Source organism: Carcharodon carcharias, chromosome 6 (genome assembly GCF_017639515.1).
Source record: "Carcharodon carcharias isolate sCarCar2 chromosome 6, sCarCar2.pri, whole genome shotgun sequence".
Taxonomy (NCBI): domain Eukaryota; kingdom Metazoa; phylum Chordata; class Chondrichthyes; order Lamniformes; family Lamnidae; genus Carcharodon; species Carcharodon carcharias.
The window spans coordinates 961,952-986,072 of NC_054472.1; the positions used below are offsets into that span (position 1 = coordinate 961,952).

The 24,121-nt window shown below is 42.1% G+C and overlaps 1 protein-coding gene across 1 annotated transcript in view; it reads right to left on the reverse strand.

Annotated features, from left to right (window-relative positions):
* Positions 1-24,121, reverse strand: part of avl9 (AVL9 homolog (S. cerevisiase)) — a 156,376-nt gene that overhangs the window by 98,818 nt on the left and 33,437 nt on the right. Inside the window, exons 5-6 of the mRNA XM_041189388.1 lie at positions 8,630-8,719; positions 6,168-6,234 (exon numbers count right to left, since the gene is read on the reverse strand). Of these exons, the coding sequence (XP_041045322.1) occupies positions 6,168-6,234; positions 8,630-8,719 (157 nt within the window). The remainder of the gene's footprint in view (positions 1-6,167; positions 6,235-8,629; positions 8,720-24,121) is intronic.

A 24,121-nucleotide genomic window follows, 5' to 3' on the forward strand; every position in this document is an offset into this window, starting at 1 on the left:
CTAAAGAAATGCCAGCCTTTGTCACGCCAGATGGTCTTTTCCAATGTCAAGTGATGCCATTCAGGCTAAAAAGCACTTTAGCAACTTTTCAGAGGCTAATGAACCAAGTGGCAGCCAGTTCCTAACTGTGTGGTTTATCTTGATGTACTGATATATAGTGACACTTGGAAACACCACCTGAAACAGCTAGAAGCCCGGTTTAAAAAAAACACTACCGTCAGCTGATTTGGTAATAAACCTTGCCAAAATGAATTCACGAAAGCAGTTGTAGGGCAAGGACAAGTGTTGCAAAGAACAGCAAAAGTACAGGCATTAATGGAGTCCTCTGCCTCTAAAACTAAGCAAGAGATCATTGGAGCTGTGTGGGTTTTACCACAAATCTGTACCAAATTTCAGTATTCTCGCTGCTCCACTGATGGACATGCTACAAAAGAAAGCCAAGGTAGTGTGGATGGAAGAGTGTCAAATATCTTTTGAAAGGCTGAAAACAATATTGATCAATGAAGCAGTGTTGACTGTTCAAATTTCACTAAACCCTTCAAAGCAGCAATTGATGCTAGCGACCTGGGGTAGGTGCAGTCCTGTTACAAGATGATGAATTGGGCACAGAAAGGCTGAATTGATACCAAAAGAGATACTCTACAGTGGAAAAGGAAACCCTGGGCTGCTATTAGCTCTTAAACATTTTGACATATATGTCTGCCATGGATACAAGGTAAAAACAGACTGCCAGATTATTTCAATGGAGTTTATTATTACAGCCTTATCACTTAAAGATTGTCCACATTGCAGGGACAATAAGTAATTACTGATGCTTTGTCTAGAAATTAACTCAGCTTTAAATCTGCTAAAGGCGAAAGTGTCAGAGAATAACTGTACTAGCTTTGTATAAAAAGTGAATGAATGAGTGTGTGTGGGTTCGTCTTAGTATTTTGTTTATATTTTATTACACTTTGTAATGAAACATATATAAATATGGCATTTCATTTCTTCAAGGCGTGTGTCATGAACACTTTAATCAGAGAATATGGTTCATCTTCAAGGACTGAGAACTGAGAACATTCTCGAAGAATGTGTGCTTTAAAAAGACACCATTTCTTAAAAGTTGAAGGCAGGGCTCTGACTGCTATTCCCATATCATGCCAAGACGACATGAACAAAAAATCTAAAAAAAAATTGTTTCTCTTCCATATTCTCGTTTAATTTTTTTTTAAACGGGCAATTTCTGGGCTAATAAAACAGTCGCAGCTAGTCACATGCTGGTAGTTCTGTAAAATTCTGAGCACTTCTACTGGGCGAAGGCGAACTCATCAACCTCCTCGAATGTAACTTGTAGTGATGGACACTCCAGCCAAACCAACACAAGAACTAGTAGGGACAGGATGTCAGCACTAGCCAGCTCTGACAGAGGCAGAGTTATTTGTGACTCCTCATCTCCGAAACAGTGCTATTGGTTCCAGAGTTAACTGCTCAAACTACAATAGGTTTAAACAAGGGGGCCTGGTTAGCTGAATGGCTTGTCCCAAAACCACCTATTCACATGACTGAGATTTGAGCTATTTGAATTGCTTTAATTTATAGCCTTTGGGTTCTATCTTCAGTTGTGATTTAACCTCAACAGAGAAAACCGGACTCCAGGTTAGCAGCCTGCCTCTGTCTGCCATCTTCCATCAGTTCAGCAGCAGAAAACCAAGGCTCTGTCCAGGTTCAAATTGCTTGGCCCCCCATAATCGCCGTTTTCTACTGGAAAGTCCGAACTTCTGTACCTACTACAAAACTAATTCATCTCTACGTGCTTCTCCTATGTGGAAGTCAGCGGTACTGGAAAAGTGGATTACCCCGCATCAGTTTCAGCCTGCTAACCTCTCAAAAGTAATACACCATTGGATTTGATTCTGGACTCTGGACTCACATGAAACAATAATTCTTAATTTGTGATTTTTTGCCTAGTACCTCTTTCTTTTCCTTATCCTTTTTGTATTGTGTGAATTTACGGGGCTACATAGCATCAGTCCCTCCCTGCGTTTTGAGTGTGTGTAAAATAAACTAATCCTCTGATTTTACTCTATCTCGAGTTTGCTGCGAGGTTACTTATAGAGGATTGGATCACTCCAAAACTGAGGGGTTGGGGAAATTACGTCATCACTTATAAAGGGGGAAATCAAAAATCAAAAAACCTTTCTGTTTATGGACGGATGGCGAGAGGAGAAATCAGGGCTGTTTTAATTAAACCCCCTCTTGTCCGTAACAGAAATTAGGAGCTCAAGTCCGAGATAACCCAGTTTGAGTTTGACCAGAGTCCAAATTAAGAGATGAGCTAAATCTGATTTAAAATGAGCCCGAATTGGATACTGAAAGAAACCAATTGGAAGCCAAAGGAGGAAAATTCAGTGGCTGAAATTATCTTTAAGACAAATAGACATACTGCAACAAATTCTTTTAATTTCACATTCAATGGTAAATTTAACATGGTAAATCATACTATAAAGATGGGTAGGAAAAGGAAGTACTAACTAGTGAAACCTTAGCCTCTCTAAGTCGAGGGCAATTGACATTTGTAGCCTGGAAAATGAAGGTAAAAGTTCCTCCTGAGGCCAAAAAGCCCGTGGTACTCCAGATACTTTTGGAGAATTTAGACCTCAGTACCAATCCAGAACAGATAGAAGACCCAGAACCAAATATTGATTGGAGACCTGTATTCAAGATAACTACCCTAGCCACAAAACAGCTGTTAGAGCCGGAAAGGAGGAGACTGGAGTTCCAGGAGAGGGAACAAGAGAGAAAGGGCTCACCAGCAAAAGATGGAGATGAAATTAAAAGCTCAAGAAACAGAGTGTATTCCAAAAGGAGATGGAAAGGAGGCAGAGGGAATTAGCTATATTACATGGAAATTACTTGGTGAGGTCCTAAGCATTCTGCCTCGAGAAGCCAGAACAGACCAGAGAGGCTGTGCAGCCCATACAATTTTAGCAAAACTCTGCAGTGAGAGAGAAGGCTGAGAAAGTTCAGAGGCCCTGAAGGGAGTGAAAGAACCCATCAGGGATAAGGTGGCTCAGAGAAAGCTACCTGGATTTAAAAAGGCTGAGATTAGGCCAGCAAAATTAAAAAGGGGTCAAGAAAATGGATTTCCAAGCGATGAAGGGAGTGAGTCAGAGACTGAATTGGCAATCACCTTCTGTGCTAAACTGAACAGGGAACGGGCCATTCACACGCAGGAACAATGAAAGTGAGGGAGCTGCCTCACACAGTCAAAGAGCCACATGGCACAGCAGTAGAAGCTAGCCAGCCCCATGTGAGCCAGGGTGTCCCAGAACGCATGGGGCTGAATAGGGACCAGCCCATCCCTACAGCAATTAAATTGGGGGAGTCATTGACCCGTGAGCAAGCCCACACTTGCCACCACCCAAAAGGCAGACAAGTGTTGCAGTTAACTTCCAGGCATCTAAAACGGGTGGGCAGTGCCCAGCCAAGGAGCAGGGGGAAGCAAAAAGGCTGGGATGGGAACAACAAAGAAGGGCTAGTAGAATCCTTCTCCCTGGAGATAAACAGAGGCACAGAAGGACCCCAGGCCTGACCAGCAAGTTTAAAAAGAAAGGAGCCCGTACCCCTGGAGGTGTGGCTGTCTGAAACCTTCTTTTCAATTTTAGAAGATGGTGCCAGGAAAGTCCCTGAATAGATACTCAGTGGGTGAGGAAACGACTGTGATCAGATTTGAAACAAAGGGAGCCTGCACCCCTCCTGGGTGAGGAGGTCTGGCTACTAAAACCCGTCTTTCCAAATTTGGAGGTAAGCTCGAGAGGTTCCCAAATACCCCCAAAGCAGGTAAGCAAACTGCCTCACCCAGTTGAAGAGCCCGCAGGGCACAGCAGGAGAAGCTAGCCCAACTCCTGTGAGTGAGGATATCTCCAAAGATACGGGACACAACAGGGACGCCAAAAGGTCCCAAAACATGCAGAATGATTGTCATGAAGAGATATTAATGTCTATAATGTTATTGGAAATTATTTTTAAATTGGGCTTGTAGTGGGCGGGGGGGGGGGGTGCTGTGTGTGTGTGTGTGTGTGTGTGTGTGTGTGTTTTAATTGGATTAAAGCAGCTAGTCTGGGTGCTTTGATGTGTAGTAGCTTTGAGATGTTAATTAGAGAAATGTAAATTAGTTATAAAGTAGGTTGTAATTTGCACTTATAAATAAACCATTCAAAAGAAGGGGTAAAATCTTGCGTCTAGCTGGGAGACGGCAAACAATGTGTTTGTATTACTAATAAAATTGGTGAAGTGAAAGGATTATTGTTAGGAGAGGTAAAATTTAAAAAACCTAATAATACAATGGAAAATTTACATTCAAAAAGGGAAGCTTGGTATAAACAGAAAGGAGTCAGTATGTATAAGTCAAGGGCATTTAAGATCTAACTAGCCTGTAAGCCTACAACTGTCCGAAAAGAAGCCAAACTGCAAGGGACCTCATTTTGAATTTGTACGGTCAAATGTGCTTTGCCTGGTGTCTGTTTAAAGTCTATGGGTTATTGTTGCCTTGGCGAAGATTTACCTGGGAGTGATTAATTTGGGGATTTATTTAAAAGTTATTATGGTAGTAATTTGTAGATATATGTATGTGTTTAAATTTATTGTTAAATTAATAAATGTTTAATTTAGTTTTATATAAAAAACCTTGAGGCTTGGTGGTTTTATTCCTGAATTCAGAGCTACATCTCAAACATATCAATTGAAAATATAGGTTATGACAGTTGTTCAAGTTTCCCTCTGGGATTTAAACAACTCAGCCTTTACCAACTGCTGTGTCATAACATGATTTACCCCTGTGGGATGAGCAGGAGGTCTGGCTAGCCCACATTGCCTTTCCAACCTTAGAAGTACAACAGGGAAGGTCCCATCTGCCAGTAGACATGCAGATGACGAGGGAAGTGCCTCACCTAGTTGATGAGCTGCACAGCAGTACAGCCGGAACTGGACAGCCACCTGAGGGCAATAAAGTCCCAAACTGGCTGAGAACCAACGCCTCCCCAAGGTAACAGGTCAGGGAAAGATAGTAACCCCGAAACAACTGGCCATTTTGGTGAGAGAATCAGCCTTTTAAATTATTGGCGCAATCTGTGCAGTAATGGGGTTAGTCAATCTGCGCATTCTTCCCATCTCGGTTGTAACAGTACCATCTACAAGATGCAATGCAGGAACTCAACAAGGTTCCTTAGACAGCATCTTCCAAGCCCACAACCACTACCATCTAGAAGGACAAGGGCAGCAGACACATGCAAACACCAACCCCTGGAAGTTCCCTCCAATCCTCCTGGACTCCAAAGCTACATAAAATAATGGATGTATGAGATATAATCAAGCAACTGCCCTTTGCAAGCAGACCACCAGAATAGCATAAGAACTTACGAGCACTTAAACCATGCCTCCACATTTACATCGAGAGCCAAGATTACTGCAATATTCTGCACCCACCCATAAAATTCATAAAGAATAGCAGCAAAGCTATTTTCCATCCTGTAAAATACTCCCCCTCAAAGAGTAAGTGGTATAACCTGAAGCTCTTACGTACAGCAGATTTACAGCAGAGTTAACTACTTACTAGAGTATTTTCAGCAATCAGAAATCTGCAGTGGTTCAAGGCAGCTCACCACCACCTTCTCAAGGGCAACTAGGGATGGGCAATAAATACTGGCCCAGCCAGCGAAGCCCACGTCCCGTGAATGAATATGACAGGCACAGACGCACACACACAGACAGGCACACACAAAAGGATTGTGTGTTTGTATCTCCTGCCAACACTAGCATAGATGGAGCTGCCCATAAAAGGAAACAGCACAATTATTCAAAGGGTTTGAAAATTTAGCAAGGTGTTTCATTTGTGCTATATGAATGTAAGCTTTGAAATAAATTGATTAGCTAATTTTGAAATGGTTATTGATTGGTAGCTTGTCATAACTGTCCTGTAAATGGAACTGGCTTCCAATTGGTTTAAATATCTCACTGACTAAAGGCCACACAAATTCATCATGGTTAACAACATTGTGGATATTTGAGGCAACCCTATTTTTTGCTCTTTGAGAGGTGTGAAACCACAGATAGGCAAAATAAATAGACAGATCTTAATTACAGGCTTGTTTCTTCAAGTGCATATAATTTGATTTTAATTCACTTACCCAAGCATGCCTGGGAACCTTCTAATGCATTTCCTCCTAAAGAGCTGTTCATGTGTTCATAAAGTTCCTAATTTAATCATTAAAAAAGTAAACATTTTACATACTAAAAACATTTAACCATCACACAAGTTCTACTTTAAGTGTTCCAATTAAGCCAAATAAAAACAGATGAATTGAATATTTAACACTGTAAGCACTGCACACATGTATGAAATGTACCATTACTGCCATGCAAGTGCATGCAAGGAAATCCATCACTTAACAAGTTGTTAAATCTGATATTAAGTATCTGTACAATCTTGTATATTTCATTCCACTTTTGAAAGATATTTATATTTTAAAAATCTAAACAACGTTGAGAAAGTTAGTGCAATAATAAAATTTGCTGCATTTAAAAAAGCAAAATTAAAGAAATAATAACCAAACTTTTTCCTGAAAAGGGAAGCCAAGATTACCATCGACGAAAGAAAAGCACAGCCACAACTATGGATGAAAAGATAGTTCTCATATTTTTCTAATATTGTAAGACCAAAAAGGTAACCTATGTATAGGGGCAGAAGATGTGGGTATGATTCTTAATGAATACTTTGTGTTTACCTTCACACAAGGCAGCAACAAGGCAGGCATTTTAGTTAAAGGAGGGGAGTGAAATATCAGATGTGATAAACATAGGGAGAGAGGACGTATTAAGAGGATTCGCATCCTTGAAAGTGGATAAATCATCAGGACCGGATGAAATATATCCCAAGCTGTTAAAAGAAGCCAGGGAGGAAATAGCGGATGCTCTGACCATCATTTTCCAATCCTCAATGGGTATAAGATTGGTGCCAGGGATTGGAGGTCGAGTAACTGGTGCCAGGTGACTAGTGACTGGTGCCAGGGATTGGAGGTCTAGTAACATTGTGCTTTGTTGCCAGAACTGGAAAATTGCAGCTATGAGAAAGATCAGATAGCTGTGATTGTTTTCCTTGGAACAGAGGAAGCTGAAGAAAGATTTGATTGAGGTGTACAAGGTTGTCAGGAGCCTGGATAGAGTAGATGGGAAGGACCTATTTCCCATAGCACAGAGGTCAGTGACTAGGAGGCACAGATTTAAAATGATTGGTAGAAGGATTAGAGGGGAGTCGAGGAAAAGTTTTTCACCCAAACGGTGGTAAGGGTCAAGAACTCACTGCCTGAAAGGGTAGTAGAGGCAGAAACCCTCAACTCATTAAAAAGGTGTCTGGGTATGCACCTGAAGTCCCATAACTCCCAGGGCTATGGGCCAAAGGCTGGAAAATGGGATTAGGCTGGGTGGCTTGTTTATTGACAGGCACAAATCGGAGGAGTGGTCTCCTCCTGTGCTGTAATTTTTTCTACATTTTCTAAATATCTAAAAAGGAATGTGCAGGGGCCTGGGGAGTGGTAGTACATGAATTGCTCTTTGGGAGAGCCAGCACAGACGCAATGGGTCAAATAGCCTTCTTTTTTGTTGTTATGATTCTAGGCCTAAGTCCCTCGAGAGAGTGAAGATTATAGCCATAGTAGGTAGATGACCAGGATTGGAAGAGATTATGAGTTTCACTGAAACCAGGGCATCAAAAATAGAGGAAAAGGAGTGGTCGCGCAGGTTCATGATTGCAAAAATATCGCGGTGGATGAAGAACAAAAGGCTGGAGAGTTTGAAAGTGTTGTACCAAATGATTGAAAGAGAACTTTACTGCAGGATGGCTGCAGGGGAAGCATGGTTGTACTGGGTTGGGCAATGTGGATGGTGAGAAATAAAAATAGTAGTTATAGATTCTATGACATTGTCTGAGATTGAGATCATGCTGATAGAGAGGTAAGCTGAGATAGTATGTTCAAGGAGAATAAAAGAACACTGAAATCAGATAAAAGACGGCAAGATGAGTTGGGCTGGGGATTGAAATTATTGAGGGGGAGGGGTCACTTAGGCTGAGGGAGGTAAAGTGTGAGGATGCCTTAGTGAGAAACTTAGGATGGGGTATAGGGTGGTAGAGAGTGAGAATTTTAAAGGAAAACCAAGATAGATGGGACACGGTGCAATCCTTAGGCAAGAAGAAAGTCTGAGAACTTGAGGTGAGGCCAAGATATGATTTGGTGATAAAGGATAATCCATCCTTATGGCAGTTTTGGTGGGATAGATAGAAGGTGGGAAGTACAATATGGCAGGCAGGTCTCAGTAAGGGACATGGTGAGCAACGTTTCTACAAAAGCCAAGAGATCACTCACAACAAGGTTGTAAACAACATGGGTCTTGTTCAGTGACAAGTGAAAATCCTGGAGGGAAATGTGGAGGGGGCTGTGATTGTTGATCTGTTGGCAGAGCCCCTGGGGACAACGGTAGGTGAGGTGAAGGGGAGTGGAAAATAGGTTGGGGAGATGCAAATGAAAAGTACTGCAGTTTATTTCAACATTTTCATTAATAAGATCTGTGTAAACAAAAGCACAATAATCCTCACCTTTAGGATAGAAATCTGTGAAAAATCTTTCTCCTCAAAGTAAGCATGGGTGATGAGCTGCAATTTTGCTTGAAGCAACCCATAAAGTGGCTATTGAGAAGAAATTGCAACAAAGAATATCATGCAGTTTCAGCAGTTCAGTATGAACTAGTTGGTCATAAAAATACGAACAGCAGGTATACAAGCAGTTTCTACTACGTGCCTGTCGTAAATAAAAACACAAATGCCAAGTGATGGCCAGAGCACATTGAAGATTTAAGAAAGCCTTTGGTGTTGGGTCTCTACATTCTCTACATAAAGCAGATTTAGCACATTCTATAGCAAATTTGGTAGAAGGAATTAGCTTGGGATAAATCAGACTTTGTAATAAAACCCGCAACATAATCCCGAGTAGAATATAAACGGTACATTTAGAGTTTCCAGAAAGAGAAGTTAAAGTGCAGCAATGCCACGAAGTGGACAGGTTTATAATCACACTTCCATATAAGGAGATCCTGTTCTCAATTGTATCATCAGAAAGAGGTGTAAAGAGAAGGTTTAAACCATTTTCAATTTGGGGAGGGGGGCGGGGGGGTGGGAGGGTGGAAAGGAGCAAAATTTGCAGTTGAGATCTCAGACATAATTTTTTCCAATAAAAAAAGATCAAAACCACACTGATACAGATCTTCTCATTTTCCCTGCGGTATGCAATAAAAGTTTTCTTTCTTTCCCAGAACTCCACGTTTGAGTTCTCCCAATCAGGTGTCCATTCCTTTTCATGGTACCAAAATGTGTCTCAAAGTCACAAACAACATCGTATTTGACTATGACTAAGGTAAACGATCCTTCCCTATTGCCTCTCAACAGCCTTTCACACAGTTAAACCGCATCATCCCCTCCAACACCTTTTCATGGTCATCCAGTCGGATAAAGCTTCTCTCACCTGATTCCATTCTTATCTAATTGTGGCCAGAGGAGGCTTCTTGTCCTACTACTGTATCTTTACCTCTGGCATCCCCCAAGGATTTATCCTTGGCCTCCTCCTATTTCTCACCTAGATGCAGCTGCTCGGCAACATCAACTGGAAGTTCAGCGCTAGTTTCATGTGCATGCTCTACCTTGCCACCAGCTCTCTTGACTCCTCCATGTTGCTAAATTATCAGGCTGTTTATCTGATGTGGATAAGTAGAAATTTCTCTTGTTGCAGATGGTCATGGCCTGGCACTTGTGGTGTGAATGTTACTTGCCACTTCTCAGCCCAAGCCTGGATATTGTCCAGGTCTTGCTGCATTTGGACATGGACTGCTTCAGTATCTGAGGAGTCGCAAATGGGCTGAATATTGTGCAATCATCAACGAACTTCTGACCTTATGATGAAAGGAAGGTCATTGATGAAGCAGCTGAAGATGGTTGGGCTGAGGAACTCCCACACTGATGTCCTGGAGCTGAGATGACTGATCTCCAGCAACCACAACCATCTTCCTTTGTGCTAGGTATGACTCCAACCAGCAGAGAATTTTCCTTGGTTCTCGTTGACTCTAGTTTTGCTGGAGCTCCTTGATGCCACACTCTGTCAAATTCTGCCTTGATGTCAAGAGCAGTCACTCTCATCTCACTTCTTGTGTTCAGCTTTTTTGTCCACATTTGAACCAAGGCTGTATTGAGGTCAAGAGCTGCATGACCCTGACGGAACCCAAACTGAGTTCAGTGAGCAGGTTATTGCTAAGCAAGTGCTGCTTGATAGCATTGTTGATGACCCCTTCCATCACTTTACTGATGATCAAGAGTAGACTGATGAGGTGGTAATAGGCCAAGTTGGATTTGTCCTGCTTTTTGTGTACAGGACATACCTGGGCAACTTTCCACATTACCAGGTAGATGCCAATGTTGTAGTTGTACTGGAACAGTTTGGCCAGGAGCGCAGCAATTCTGCAGCAGAAGGCTTCAGTATTATTGCCAGAATTTTGTCAGGGCCCCAAGCCTATGAAGTATATAGTTCCTTCAACCAGTTCTTGATATCACGTGGAGTGAAGTGAATTGGCTGAAGACTGGCATCTGTGATGCTGGGGACGTCCAGAGGAGACCAAGGTAGATCATCCAACTGGCACTTCTGGCTGAAGATAGTAGCAAATGCTTCAGCCTTTATCTTTTGCACTGATGTGCCAGACTCCTCCACCATTGAGGATGGGATATTTGTACAGCCTCCTCCTCCAGTGAGTTGTTTAATTGTCCACCACCATTCAAGACTGGAAGTGGCAGGGCTGCAGATCTTAGATCTGAACTATTGATTGTGGAATCGCTTAGCTCAGTCTATCATCTGCTGCTTATGCTGTTTGGCACACAAGTAGTCCTGTGTTTCACCAGGTTGGCACCTCATGTTTAGGTATGCCTGGTAATGCTCCTGGCGTGCCGCCCTGCAATCTTCATTGATCCCCTGGCTTGATGGTAATGGTAGAGTGGGGGATATGCCGGGCCATGAGCTTACAGATTGTGGTTGGGGTTGCGGGCCCCAGGGAAGAGAGGGTGTTGTGAGGCCTGCGGAGAGAGAAAAGCTGTGAGCCGCAGAGGGTGGGGAGAGAGGCTGTTGGGGGGTGTAAAAAGACTCACCACCGGGGGTATGTGTGAGAGTGAGAGAGACAGTGAGTGTGTGAGAGAGTGGGTCTGTGTGAGAGTGAGAGAGACAGTGAGTGTGTGAGAGAGTGGGTCTGTGTGAGAGTGAGAGCAAGTGAATGTGCATTTGTGAGCAAGAAGGTGAGTTCATGAGTGTGAGAGTGTGACAGAGTGAGTGGGTGAGTGTGAGCGTGTGTATGTGAGAAGGAAATTGACTGTTTGAGGAGAGAGGGTAAGTGTGTGTTTGAGAGAAAGAGTGAGTGAGTGTGGGGGCAGGATTTCCCTTCGTCAGGCAGGCCCAGGAATGGCCACGAGACTTACCGCCGCCCACGATCAGGCTCCGACTGAGGTTTCACGCTGGCTGGCCAATTAACAACCAGTCAGCGTGAAACGCACACTAGGAGCCTCAGCACTGCTGGGTGGAGTGGGAGGAGTGTGAGCGCTAGTCCGTACATGCATGGGGGTGTGCTGACTGAAAGCTCCCTGAAGGCACAGGGCTGCATCAGGGAGCTGAAGAATTTTAAAATGAAAAATAAATGATATAAAGATGTCCTCACATGTGACTCAAGAGGGACATGTTAAAAATGTTATTGTTTTTTTCAGTAACTGTTGGAAATCTCATCCACCCGTAGGTGAGGTTTTGTAAAAATGCGAAGGCCGCATGGCCTATTCACCAAAATTACAAATTAATTACACTAAGGGTCTTAATAGGCCCCTTAATTGTAAGTGGATGTGCTACCGCCTCTCGCGTGCGCCCACTGACTGAAAGATCAATAGAGTTTGCGATGACGTGGGGACGCTTGCCTGGCATCATCACGCACTATTTCACTCCCATTCGGGTCAGACACCTGCGCGTGGGACGAAAAATTCTGCCCAATGTGTTATCTGGACATGAAGCATTGAGCCACAAAATGCTTTTTTTTTTTGTGAACTGCTCAACATAGTTTACAAACAATGAAACTTATTTTCTAACATTAATAGCTACTAAGAAAGTAACAAATCACAAGAGTTAGAACAGCCTGCAAAATGCTTGAAAGCAAATGAGGGGGTGCTATAGCATTACATCAAACATACAAGATTCTGAGGGGCGCTGACAGATTGGCTGCTGAAAGGATGTTTCCCTTTTTGGGAAAGACTAAAACTAGGAATCATAGTTTAAAAATTTGGGGTCTCCCATTTAAGGTGGAGTCGAAGAAAAACTCTCAGAAGGCTGTAAACCTTTGGAACTCTTCCTCAGAGAGCAGTGGAGAGAAAGTCATTGAATATTTTTAAGGCAGAGGGATATAGACTTTTCACTAACAAGGTAATCAAAAGTTATTGGGAGTAGGCAGGAATGTGGAGTTGAGGTTACAATCAGATCAGCTATGATTTTATTGAGTGGCAGAGCAGGCTCAAGGGGCTGAATGACATACTCCTGCTCCTAATTCGTATGTTCATCTGTTCCTATTTACAGCACAGAAACAAACCTTTTGGTGCAACAGACCCAGGTTGGAGTTTATGTTCCATTCAGCATCCTCCCACCCTTCTTCATCTTATGCTGTTACCATACCCTTCCATTCCTTTTTCCCCTAATGTTTTTATCTAGATTTCTTTTAAAAGCATCTACGCTGTCTCCCTCAACTACTCCCGTGGTAGCCAAGTTCCACATTCTAGCCTCTCCTTGAATAAATTTATTAGTGACTGTGATATTAATGGCCTGTAATTCTGGTCTCCCCTGCTCCCCGACCGCCACCCCTGCTCCGCCTTCACAAATTTTCTCTATGTCTACCCTTTTGTAAGCTTGAAGTCCTCTACTGGGTCTTTACAGAAAAGAGTTGCAGTCTATTCAATCTTTCTTGATACTTTCCTGTCAGTTCAAGAACCATTTTTAAAAATCATTCTATCCTTCTAGAAAATGAAACCTGGTATTTTGTTTTGTTTCCTCATTAACCTCTGTTGCTACTTTACTTAAACCAAGAGCTTTCAGCTAGGAGTTTCGATATGGCCCTGTTTGTAAAATTGTTGAAATTTGTTACCTTACAGTTAGAACTCTGACGAAAAATTAGTGTTCACTTTAATTCAATTACTAATTTTAAATCAACTAGTTTTCAAAAGCAAGGCTCATTTGTAACACCACCCCCAATCATTTCCAAACATGACCCGCAGCTTTCCAAGACTGGTATATCTCCATTATCGCTATCAAAGTTGAAATTGCTACATATTGGCTAAAAACTTAGAAACATAGAAACTCTGAGCAGGAGTAGGCCATTCAGCCCTTCGAACCTGCTCCACCATTCAATATGATCATGGCTGATCCTCTATCTCAATGCCATATTCCCCCTTTCTCTCCATACCCCTTGATGTCCCTAATATCCAAAAACTTATCAATTTCTTTCTTGAACATACTCAGTGACTCGGCCTCCACAGCCTCTGTGGTAGAGAATTCTACAGGTTGACCAGCCTTTGAGTGAAGAGATTTTTCCTCATCTCAGTCCTAAATAGCCTGTCCCGTACCCTGAGACTGTGGCCCCAGGTTCTTGACCCCCCAACCAGGGGAAACATCCTCCCTGCATCTAGTCTGTCTGGCCCTGTTAGAATTTTATACATTTTAATCAGATCCTCTTTCATTCTTCTAAACCCTAGTGAATACAGGCCCAGTCGAACCAATCTCTCCTCATATGACAGTCCTACCATCCCTGGTATCAGCCTAGTGAACCTTCGCTGCACTCCCTCTATGGCAAGTATATCCTTTCTTAGGTAGGGAGGCCAAAACCAAAAGGTGTGGTCTCACCAAGGCCTTGTATACCTGCAGTAAGACATCCCTACTTCTGAACTCAAATCTTCTTGCAATGGAGGCCAACTTACCATTGCCTTTCTAATGGCTCGCTGCACCTGCCTGTTTAATCTCATTGACTGGTGCACAATGAGAGATCCCTTTGTACATCCACATTTCCCAATATATCACTATTTGAATAATACTCTGCCTTTCTGTTTTTCACACTGAAGTGTATAACATCATAATTATCCACGTTATACTGCATCTGCCATGTGTTTGCCCACACAGACAACTTGTCTAAATCGCCCTGATGCCTCCTTGCATCTTCCTCACAACCCCACAGCAAACTTGGAAATATTGCATTTGGTTTCCTCATCCAAGTCATTCATATATATCATGAATAGCTGGGGCCCAAGCACTGATCCCTACATGTCACCACCTGCCATCCGGAAAAAGGCCCATTTATTCCCACTCTCTGTTTCCGGTCTGTCAACCAATTCTCAATCCATGCCAGTATATTACCCCCAATCCCATGTGTTTTAATTTTGCCCACTAGCCTCATATGTGGGACCTTATCAAAAGCCTTCTTGAAACCCAAATACACATCCACTGGTTCTCCCTTATCTATTCTATTAGGTACATCCTCAAAAAACTCCAGTAGGTTAGTTAAGCATGATTTCCCTTTCATAAACCCGTGCTGACTTTGTTTAATCCCGTTAATGCTTTCCAAGTGTTCCGTTACCACATCTTTTATAATAGACTCTAGCATTTTTCCACTACTGATGTTAGGCTAACTGCTCTGTAATTCTGTTTTTTCTCTCTTTTTTTAAAAATAGTGGAGCTACATTTGCCACCCTCCAATCTGTAGGAACTGCTCCAGAGTATATAGAATTTTGGAAGATGACCACCAATACATCCAATTATCCAGGGCCACTTCCTTTAGTACTCTGGGATGTAGATTATCAGGACCTGGGGATTTTTCAGCCTTTAACCCCATTAATTTCTCTAGCACCATTTTTTTTTTACCCATACTGATTTTCTTCAATTCCTCCCTCTCACTAACATTCCTGGGAAATTATCTGTGTCCTCTTTTGTGAAAACAGAACCAAAATATGTGTTCAATTCTTCTGCCATTTCTTTTTCTCCATTATAATTTCCCGTTTCTGACTGTCAGGGAGCTACATTTGTCTTTGCTAATCTTTTTCTCTTCACATATTTATAGAAGGTTTTACAGTCAGTTTTTAGGTTCTGTGCTAGTTTACTCCCATACTCCATTTTCCCCTTCTTGATCAATCTTTTTGTCCACTTTTGTTGAATTCTAAAATGCTCTCAATCCTCAGGCTTGCTGCTTTTTCTGGCAATTTTTAATTTTATCCATCATTGCCAACTCGCGCCCCTTACCCTCGTAGTTCCCTTTATTTAGATTCGTGACCCTGGTTTTCACTCTCCATCTTAATGGGCAATTCTATCATTTTATGGTTGCCCTTCCTCAAGGAAGATTGTTAATTAATCCTTTCTCATTGCACGATGCCCAGTCTAGGATAGCCAGCTCTCTAGTTGGCTCCTCCACGTGTTGGTCTAAAAAACCACCACATACACACTCCAGGAAATCCTCCTCCACAGTATTAGTGCTAGATTGGTTTGTCCAATCTATATGTAGTTTAAAGTCACCCATGATTACAGTTGCACTCTAATTGCATGCGTCTCTTAATTTCCTGTTTAATGCCTTTCCTTACATCTCCGATATTGTTTGGGGGCCTATAGATAATCCCCACCAATGTTTTCTGCCCCTTGGTGTTTTTTATCTCCACTCACAGATTCCACATCATGATTTTCTGAGCCAAAATCCTTCCTCACTATTGCATTGATTTCCTCCTTTACTAACAGAGCTACCCCACCTCCTTTCCCTATTTGTCTGTCCTTCCTAAATACTGAATACCCCTGGATGCTCAGTTTCCATCCTTGGTCACCCTGCAGCCATTTCTCCGTAACAGCAACTATATCATGACCGTTCATATCTATTTAAGCTGTTAATTCATTTACCTTATTGCAAATGCTCTGCACTTTAAGATACAATGCCTGTGGACTTGGTCCTTTTCATCTTGTTAATCACCTTAGCTTTATTTTGCACTATGACCCCATTTGTTTTTCGCCCTTGTTTTTTCTGCCTTCCACTTTTGCTTCTTACTTTTCTGTCTTTCGTTTCTATCGTCGTTTCCCCCTCCTGTCTCCCATCCACCTGCCATTCTAGTTTAAACTCTCTCCGACAAAATCAGGCAGTAAATACATGTTTGCGTCCTGTTGAGAAACCATATCTTCAAGAACTACATTTTCTTTTAAAATTTGAAAAGACATTGCATTATTGGACACTTGGGAACTGACTTAGATTTTTTTTAAAAAAGGTCATAAGTTCAACTTGGCCCATGAGGAAGCATGTCTTTTCCAAGGAATCACATGACCAGCATGGCACTTGAAGAGGAGAGCTATATGCTCATTTGAACTTTAAAGTACTTCAATGGTGTGTGTATGTGTGCACGTGTGCGCGCGCATGTGTGTGTGTGTGTGCATGCGCATTGGGGTATTTTAAAAGGCATAGATAGTTACACTTCTGATTAGAAATTGTGTTAATCCGTTCTTGTTTCCTGGCGATGTAAATTGAAGACTCGAATGCCCCCTCCCACCATCAACGGCAGGCTGCATTTTGTCGTCCAACATCAGGAACTTTAAAATTAATGTATTTGCATCTTATTATTGTGCCCACACGCCAGAATCATCCCCCATTAAATTTAATTCCCACATCAGCATGGCTTCAGAACGGCATGATTTACTGCTGCCTTTGAGGAGAACTCGGAGGTGAATGCACGCAACATTGCGCAGCATTTGTGAGGATCTCCTTTAGGGCAAGAAGGAAGAGGCATCACACATTCACAAATTAATGAGAGTTTTAGGGGGCCGCAGAATATTTGGACGACTGGGGAAGATGTATAATCTCCTTGCAAAACACAGTCACTGATGGAGGCACTCAGAGTCCTTGCAATGTATTTATTCAGGTTTGGACAAGTAATCCTTATGGTTCAAGCTAACAGCACAGCCTTGCAATGCAGGTTAAGGGAATGCCTGCACTTGAGCTGAGAGCACAGCATTCAGTCGAGTGGCTGAAGCTGCCGCCAATTGATCAGGTGGAGTAGGGCAAAGATGGGTGGGCTTTTGGACAGCCATGAAATGCACTAAACACTGGTCATCCAAGTAGTGGCCAGCACTCTCCAGCATGCATGAAGGAGCCTTCAGATACAAGCAGAGCCAGAGACTTCACCCAGGGAAGTCTTTAGGAGACATGTGCTAACCATCGCATCATTCTCTTTGGTACTGCAAGAAGCAAACATCACGATCATGAATCGTGATGATCTAGCTGTATGTCTCATGGCTTACAATGAGCAGAAAAGAAGGAGATTGCGACGGGGGTGCCTGGCTCGACAAAGGGAAGAGCACTACCTTCAAGATGAAAGGGTGCAGGGTCTCCTCCATATGCAGCTGAAGGTTCACGGCAAGCTGTCGCTCATAGGTGCCTCAATAGACCCAGGGTCTATAGAGGGGGCTAGTCATTCCTGCACATGAGCAAGAACAAGGGTCGCTGAAGTTTGCGCATGTCTAGGGAACTGATCACTCAGTATGCCATCTTGGTCACTCAATATGCCACCTTCTGCATAATTTGACGCCATGGGGACTTGGAGGGCAGCCACTGCCAGTGGCTGTGAAAGTGACTGCAGTACTCAATTTTTAGGCCAGTTGCTCCTTCCAGGACTCCACAGGTGACCTGTGCAGGATTTCACATGCCTCCACCCACAAGGGCATCCAGGAGGTCATGGATGCCATCTTCACAAAGGCACAGAACTTTGTGCATTTCGACTGGGATCAGGAAAGCCAGGAAGCAAGAGCGCTGGGATTTGCAGCGATCTCTGGTTTTCCAAAGGGCAGGGTGCCATCCACTGTACTCATGCGGCAGTTAGATCTCCGTGGCAACAAGCAGTCCAGAATGTGAACCGCAAAGGCTTTCACTTGATGAATATTCAGCTGGTCTGCGACCACAACAAATGCATCATGCAGATCTGCACACGATATGCTGGAAGCATCCCCAACTCCTACATTCTCAGCAGGTCTCAGATCCCTGACATCTTCCAGGGTCCACAAAGGTTGCAGGGTTGGGTCCTCAGGGTCAAGGGTTACGCACAGATAACATGGCTGATGACATGCGCACAGCAGCCTCAGACTGCAGCAGAGAAACGGTACAAGGCTCAAGATGTGTAAAAATGTTTAAAAGTCCAAAAGGCACTGTATCTGAATGCACGGAGCATTCGCAATAAGGTAGGCGAATTAACAGCACAAATAGATGTAAATGGTATGATATGATTGTGAATATGGAGACAAGGCTGCAGGGTGAGCAAAGCTGGGAGTTGAATATGCTAGGGTACTCGATATTTAGGAAGGACAGGCAAAAATGGAAAGTAGGTGGGGTGTTGTTGTTAGTTAAGGATGAAATCAGTGCATTAATGAGGTGGGCTATTGGCTCAGATAAACTAAATGTAGAATCAGCATGGGTGGAGTTAAGAAGCAACAGGGGGCAGAAAGCATCAGAAGTTGTCTATAAGCCACCAAACAGTAGTGGTAAGGTAGGGGACGGCATTAGTCGTTTTATCCTTAGAGATCGCCACAGCACTTAATGCAATGCAGGGAAAATTCCGTCCTATAAATCAATCGTTCTGAGTTTATTGAAAGAAGCCTGGTTAAAGTCTCTTTCATTCTGGGTCTAACGGTAGCAAAGGTAAATAATTGGCCATTTTGGTAAGTAAATTACACATTTACACTAATGATGGGACCTGCAGAGTGCTGGGGCTAGATAAACTGTGCACTCCCCTCATCCCGGTCATAACACAGATTGGAGGCTCTTGCAGGATATTTGAAATTCAGGCAACGGGTGGTTGGACGCAGAGTAATAATAATTGGTTAAGGATAAAAGGACAGATACCAGGTTTCTAATACATTAGTAAACCAAAATGGCTTTGTAAGTTGCTAAGACTTTTCTAGAGATGGAAGATTTAACACTGACTGGTTTACATGCAGTAACCAAGACTAAACTAATGGGATTGGCAGATAATTTGCGGTTAGAATTAACTGTAGGTGCAAAGAAAGCAGACATAGTTGAGGTAATAGGACAGCCGTTGGAATTGGAAGGGTTACAAGAGAGACCACGTTCTCCATGGGGTGAGTCAACTGAATTATCTAGGATTCAGCTGCAAATGAAGCAGCTTGAACATGAAAAAGAAATGGAGAAACTTAAACTTAAAAAAGGAACTGAAAATTCTAACAGAAAAAGAGAAATGCTAGAAAAAGAGTGCAGAGGCAAAGGAAATGAAAAAGCTTGAACTTGACCTCCAGAGAGAGAAATTAGCAAGGGAGGAAAAAGAGAAGCAATGAGAAAGGGACTACCAGCTTAAAAGGCTGACATTAAAACAAAGAGGTCTTAATGCTGCAGAAAGTTCTGATGACAAACAAAACACCCTCAACCCAAAGCCCAGTGGGGAATGTTTAAATTCTTAAAGCCTTTCCAAAGTTTGAGGAAAGGGAGATAGAGGCATTCTTTAGTTTATTTGAGAGAGTAACTAAGCAAATGAAGTGCCCAAAAGAAAACTGGACACTGCTCCTACAGGATAGGTTGGTGGGTAGAGTTCATGAGGATTATGCGTCATTTTCAGAAGAGGCTTCTGTGGATTATGATGCAGTAAGAAAGGCTATTCTCAGGTGCGTTTGAGTTGGTCCCTGAGGTGTACAGCCAGAAATTTTGAAACATAAGGAAACAGCCTGGGCAGACCTATATTGAATTTGAGAGGATAAAGCAAAATAATTTTGACCTTTGGATACAGGCATTAAGGGTAGATGCAACGTATGAAGCTCTTAGGGAAATAATTCTTCTGGAAGAACTTAAAAATTCACTTCCGCCAGTTGTTAGAACCCATGCTAAAGACCAGAGAGTTGCAAAAGCTAGACAGGTAGTGTAGATGGCTGACAATTATGAACTTTCCATAGATCCAAACCCTTTATCCGCCACCCCCACAAACCCGAGAAGGATAAAAGGTGGGAAGGTGAAAGAAAGGCAATTAGCCAGGGAAGAGAAGGGACAGCTGGGAATTCGCTAGGAATTCCTCTGCTGACTGGAAAGGAAGCACTGAGGGTGGAAATGATATTCTAAGGCCCAAGTGTTTCCACTATAACAAAATGGGACACATATGTACAGTTTGCTGGAAGTCCCGCAGGAAATCTATGGGGCTTATTGGGGTATGTAAGGACAATTCAGGAAAAGGAGCCTGATTGAAAATACAACAGATCAAGTTGTAGCATTAACTACAGCTGTGAACCCAAGTGTGAACACTGCTTTGAGTTCAGGGGAGGTGAATAAAATACGAGGGTTAGAAATAATTCTTATCAAGCTAAAAAGTAACTCCTTATCCCTCAAATGAGACAACTAAATCTATAATTATATTAAGAGACATGGAAGCCACTCAAACACTTTTGCTGGAGAAAGGCATAACTTTTCCCCCAGAAAGCGCATTAAAAGCCAAAGTTTTAACAAATGGTATTGGCAGGGAGCATTTACCCTAACCTTGTACCAGGTGCACTTGGAGTGTTAGCTAATGTCTGGGACAGTGACGGTAAGGGTTGTTCAGAAGTTACCTTAGACAGAGTAGGCTTCCCCCTGGGAAATGATTTAGCCAGAGCAAAGGTAATAGCTTCTCCCATAATTACAGAAAGCCCAAGTGAGGTTAAAGAGATGGAGCAGTTACAGGAAAAGGTTCCAGGAATTTTTCTTTCTTTGTGAGATTACTCAAGCAATGGCTAAGCAAAGTCCATCATCGGAGGCCAAACAGACAGATGTTTGATTAGCTGAAACTTTCTTTAAAGACTTAGATAATCCAAAAGAGATGTTTAGTAAATCTCTAGATGAGACTTAACAAGCTGATCCAGAGTTAAGTAAGATAGCATAATCAGCTGAAACTGAGGGAGTTCCAGAACGCTATTATAGTAAAAATGCGATACTAATGAGGAAGTGGAGATCTCCTTACAGACCTGCAGATGAGGTGTGGACGGTTGTTCATCAGCTAGTGTTACCACCCAAATATCGTAAAGAAATATTACAGATAGCACATGAAATTCCTATGGCAGGACAAGTAAGGATACAGAAAACTCAAGAGTGAATAAATTGACAGCTTTACTGGTCAGGTCTTCACAAGGACATGGTGCAGTTTTGTAAACATGCCAGATGGTGGGAAACCACAACTTATAATCAAACCAGGACCCATAATTCCCAAAACAGTTTTTTGGGGAACCATTTAGTAGGGAGATAATAGACTGTATGGGACCATTACCTAAAACGAAAGCAGGACACCAGTATATCCTTACTATTATAGAAATGACAACTTGATTTCCAGAGGCTATCCCTCCAAGGACAATTACAGCTAAGGTAATGATAGAGAAGTTAACCCAAATTTTTACTCATTCTAGATTACTTGTGGCGATCCAGTCGGATCAAGGTTCCAATTTTATCTCTAAAATCTTTCAAAGCATGATGAGTATTTTGGGTATAAATCAGTTAAAGTCCACAATATATCATCCACATACACAGGGAGCATTAGAGAGGCACCATCAAACTCTCAAAAAATGATTAAAGCATATTCTCATGAATATCACTATGATTGGAACAAAGGACTGGACTTTCCTTTATTTGCTACCTGAGATTGACCAAATGAATCTACTTTTTAGTCCTTTTGAATTTATTTATGGACATGAGATAAGAGATCCTCTGGAATTAATCAAAGAAAATTTTTTAGGACAGAGGGAAAAATCCTACATGTTAGATTATGTATCCTTGTTCCAGGAACGCTCAGGGAAGCCTGCAAAGTGGCTCAAGAATGATCTTAAAGTTTCTCAAGGATGAACGAAAGGACAGATAAGCAAGCTGCGACCAAACATTACAACCAGGGGATGAAGTGTTCATGTTATTTCCTTTACAGGGGGAACCTCTGAAAGCACAGTTCAGTGTTCCATACAAGCTAATTAAGAGGGTTGATAAAGTAGATTATTTGATAGGCACCCCAGATCTCAGGAAAAGGAATTGGCTGTATCATATCAATATGTTAAAACAATACCATCATAGTGGGGAGGATGAGAAGGAGCAGATTTGTCACAGTGGAGGATGAGAGAGAGATTAAGAGTGAGGCAGACTTGGACAGTTCACAAATAGAACCTCCTAACTGGTTAGCTAACACTAATTAGATGCCATATTTTCATACTTAGAGGTAGGACAACAAGAAGATCTAGTGAGGTTACTCGCAGAATTTAAACAAATTTGTAAGGGTAAATGGGGTGTCCAACTTTAGCTATGCATGATGTAGATGCAGGGAAATCTTCTTCTATAAAACAACATCCTTACTGTTTAAGTGGAGAGCAACAAGTTCAAGTAAAAACAGAATTTCAATATATGTTAGAAAATCACCTAATTGAACCTAGCCAAAGCTGTTCAAGTTCTCCAGTAGTGTTAGTGCCTAAACCTGATGTGTTAACCAGGGTCTGCAGAGATTATAGAAAGGTAATGCAGTAACAAAAATGGATTCCTACCCAATCCCACATTGCAAAGATTGTATTGACATGGTTGGCAGTGCCACGATCCTTACTAAGATAGATTTATCGAAAGGATCCTGGCAAGCACCTTTAACATGGCAAGCTAAGGAGATATCAGCTTTCATCACACCAAATGGGCTGTACCAATGCAGAATGATGCCATTTGGGCTTAAAAAATGCTTGCCACTTTCCAGAGATTAATGAATTAAGTTGTAACTAGTGTTCCTAACTGCGTAGTTTGCTTGGATGATGTACTGATTACAGCAACATTTGGAAAGATCAGCTAAAACAATTGGAAGCCCTATTTAAACAATTACAGTTGGCAGATCTAGTAACAAACCGTGCCAAGAATGAGTTCGCAAAGTGCAAGTAACTTATCTAGGGCAGGGACAAGTTGTTGCCAAGAACAGTGAAAGTACAGACCTTGATGGAATTCCCTGTCCCTAAAACTAAATGAAAAATCATGAGATTTTTAGGGATGTGTGCCTTCTATCATAAGTTTGTGCCAAACATCAGCACAATAGCTCTTCTTCAGAGTTTCAGAGTCATTCGGACTCGAAACGTTAACTCTGTCTTTCTCTCCACAGGTGCTGTCAGACCTGCTGAGTTTTTCCAGCATTTTTTGTTTTTGTTTCAGATTTCAGGCATCCACAGTATTTTGCCTTTATCAGCACAATAGCTGCTCCACTAATGGATTTATTGCAAAAGGCAGCAATTGCGGTGCGGTCAAGAGAGTGCTCAACAGTTTCTGAGAAGCTGGAGGTGATCCTAAATAATGAACTGGTGTTAGCCACCCATAATTTTGCTAAACCCTTCAAGGTGGCAATCGATGCTAGCGACTTGGGGTGGGGTGCAGTCTTATTGCAAGAAGATAAATTAGACATGGAGAAGCCAGTGGGGTACTTAACAAAAAAAAATTAGATCAGCATCAAAGGAGGTACTCTACAGTAGAAAAGGAAACCCTGGGATTGTTACTGGCCCTTAAACACTTGGAGGTTTTTATCTGTCATGGAAGTAAAGAAACACTAGTATTTACTGACCATAATCCCTTGGCCTCTGTAGAAAAATTTAAGACTCAGAATGACAGTTCCAATGGAGCTTGCTAACACAGCTTTGTAACTTGCTGGGAAGGATATCATCAGGAATGCAATTTTTGTAGAATTATCAGGAAATCAAGAAAATTAGAGAAAACTGTACACATTCTGTATTATGAGTGAATGACTCAGTGTGTGCATGTTTGAATTTAGTTTTATATAAATTGCATATATCTTTCCTGTACACTTAGTAATGAAACACATTTGGAATCAGCTTTTCAATTCTTAAAGGCGGAGGCATGTTGGGAAACCATATCTTCACAATTTTCTTTTAAAATTTGGAAGGACATGGCATTATTTGGGGACTTGGGAATTGACTTGGACTTCTTTTTAAAAAACGGTCATAAGTTCACCTTGGATTGTGAGCAAGCATGTCTTTTCCAA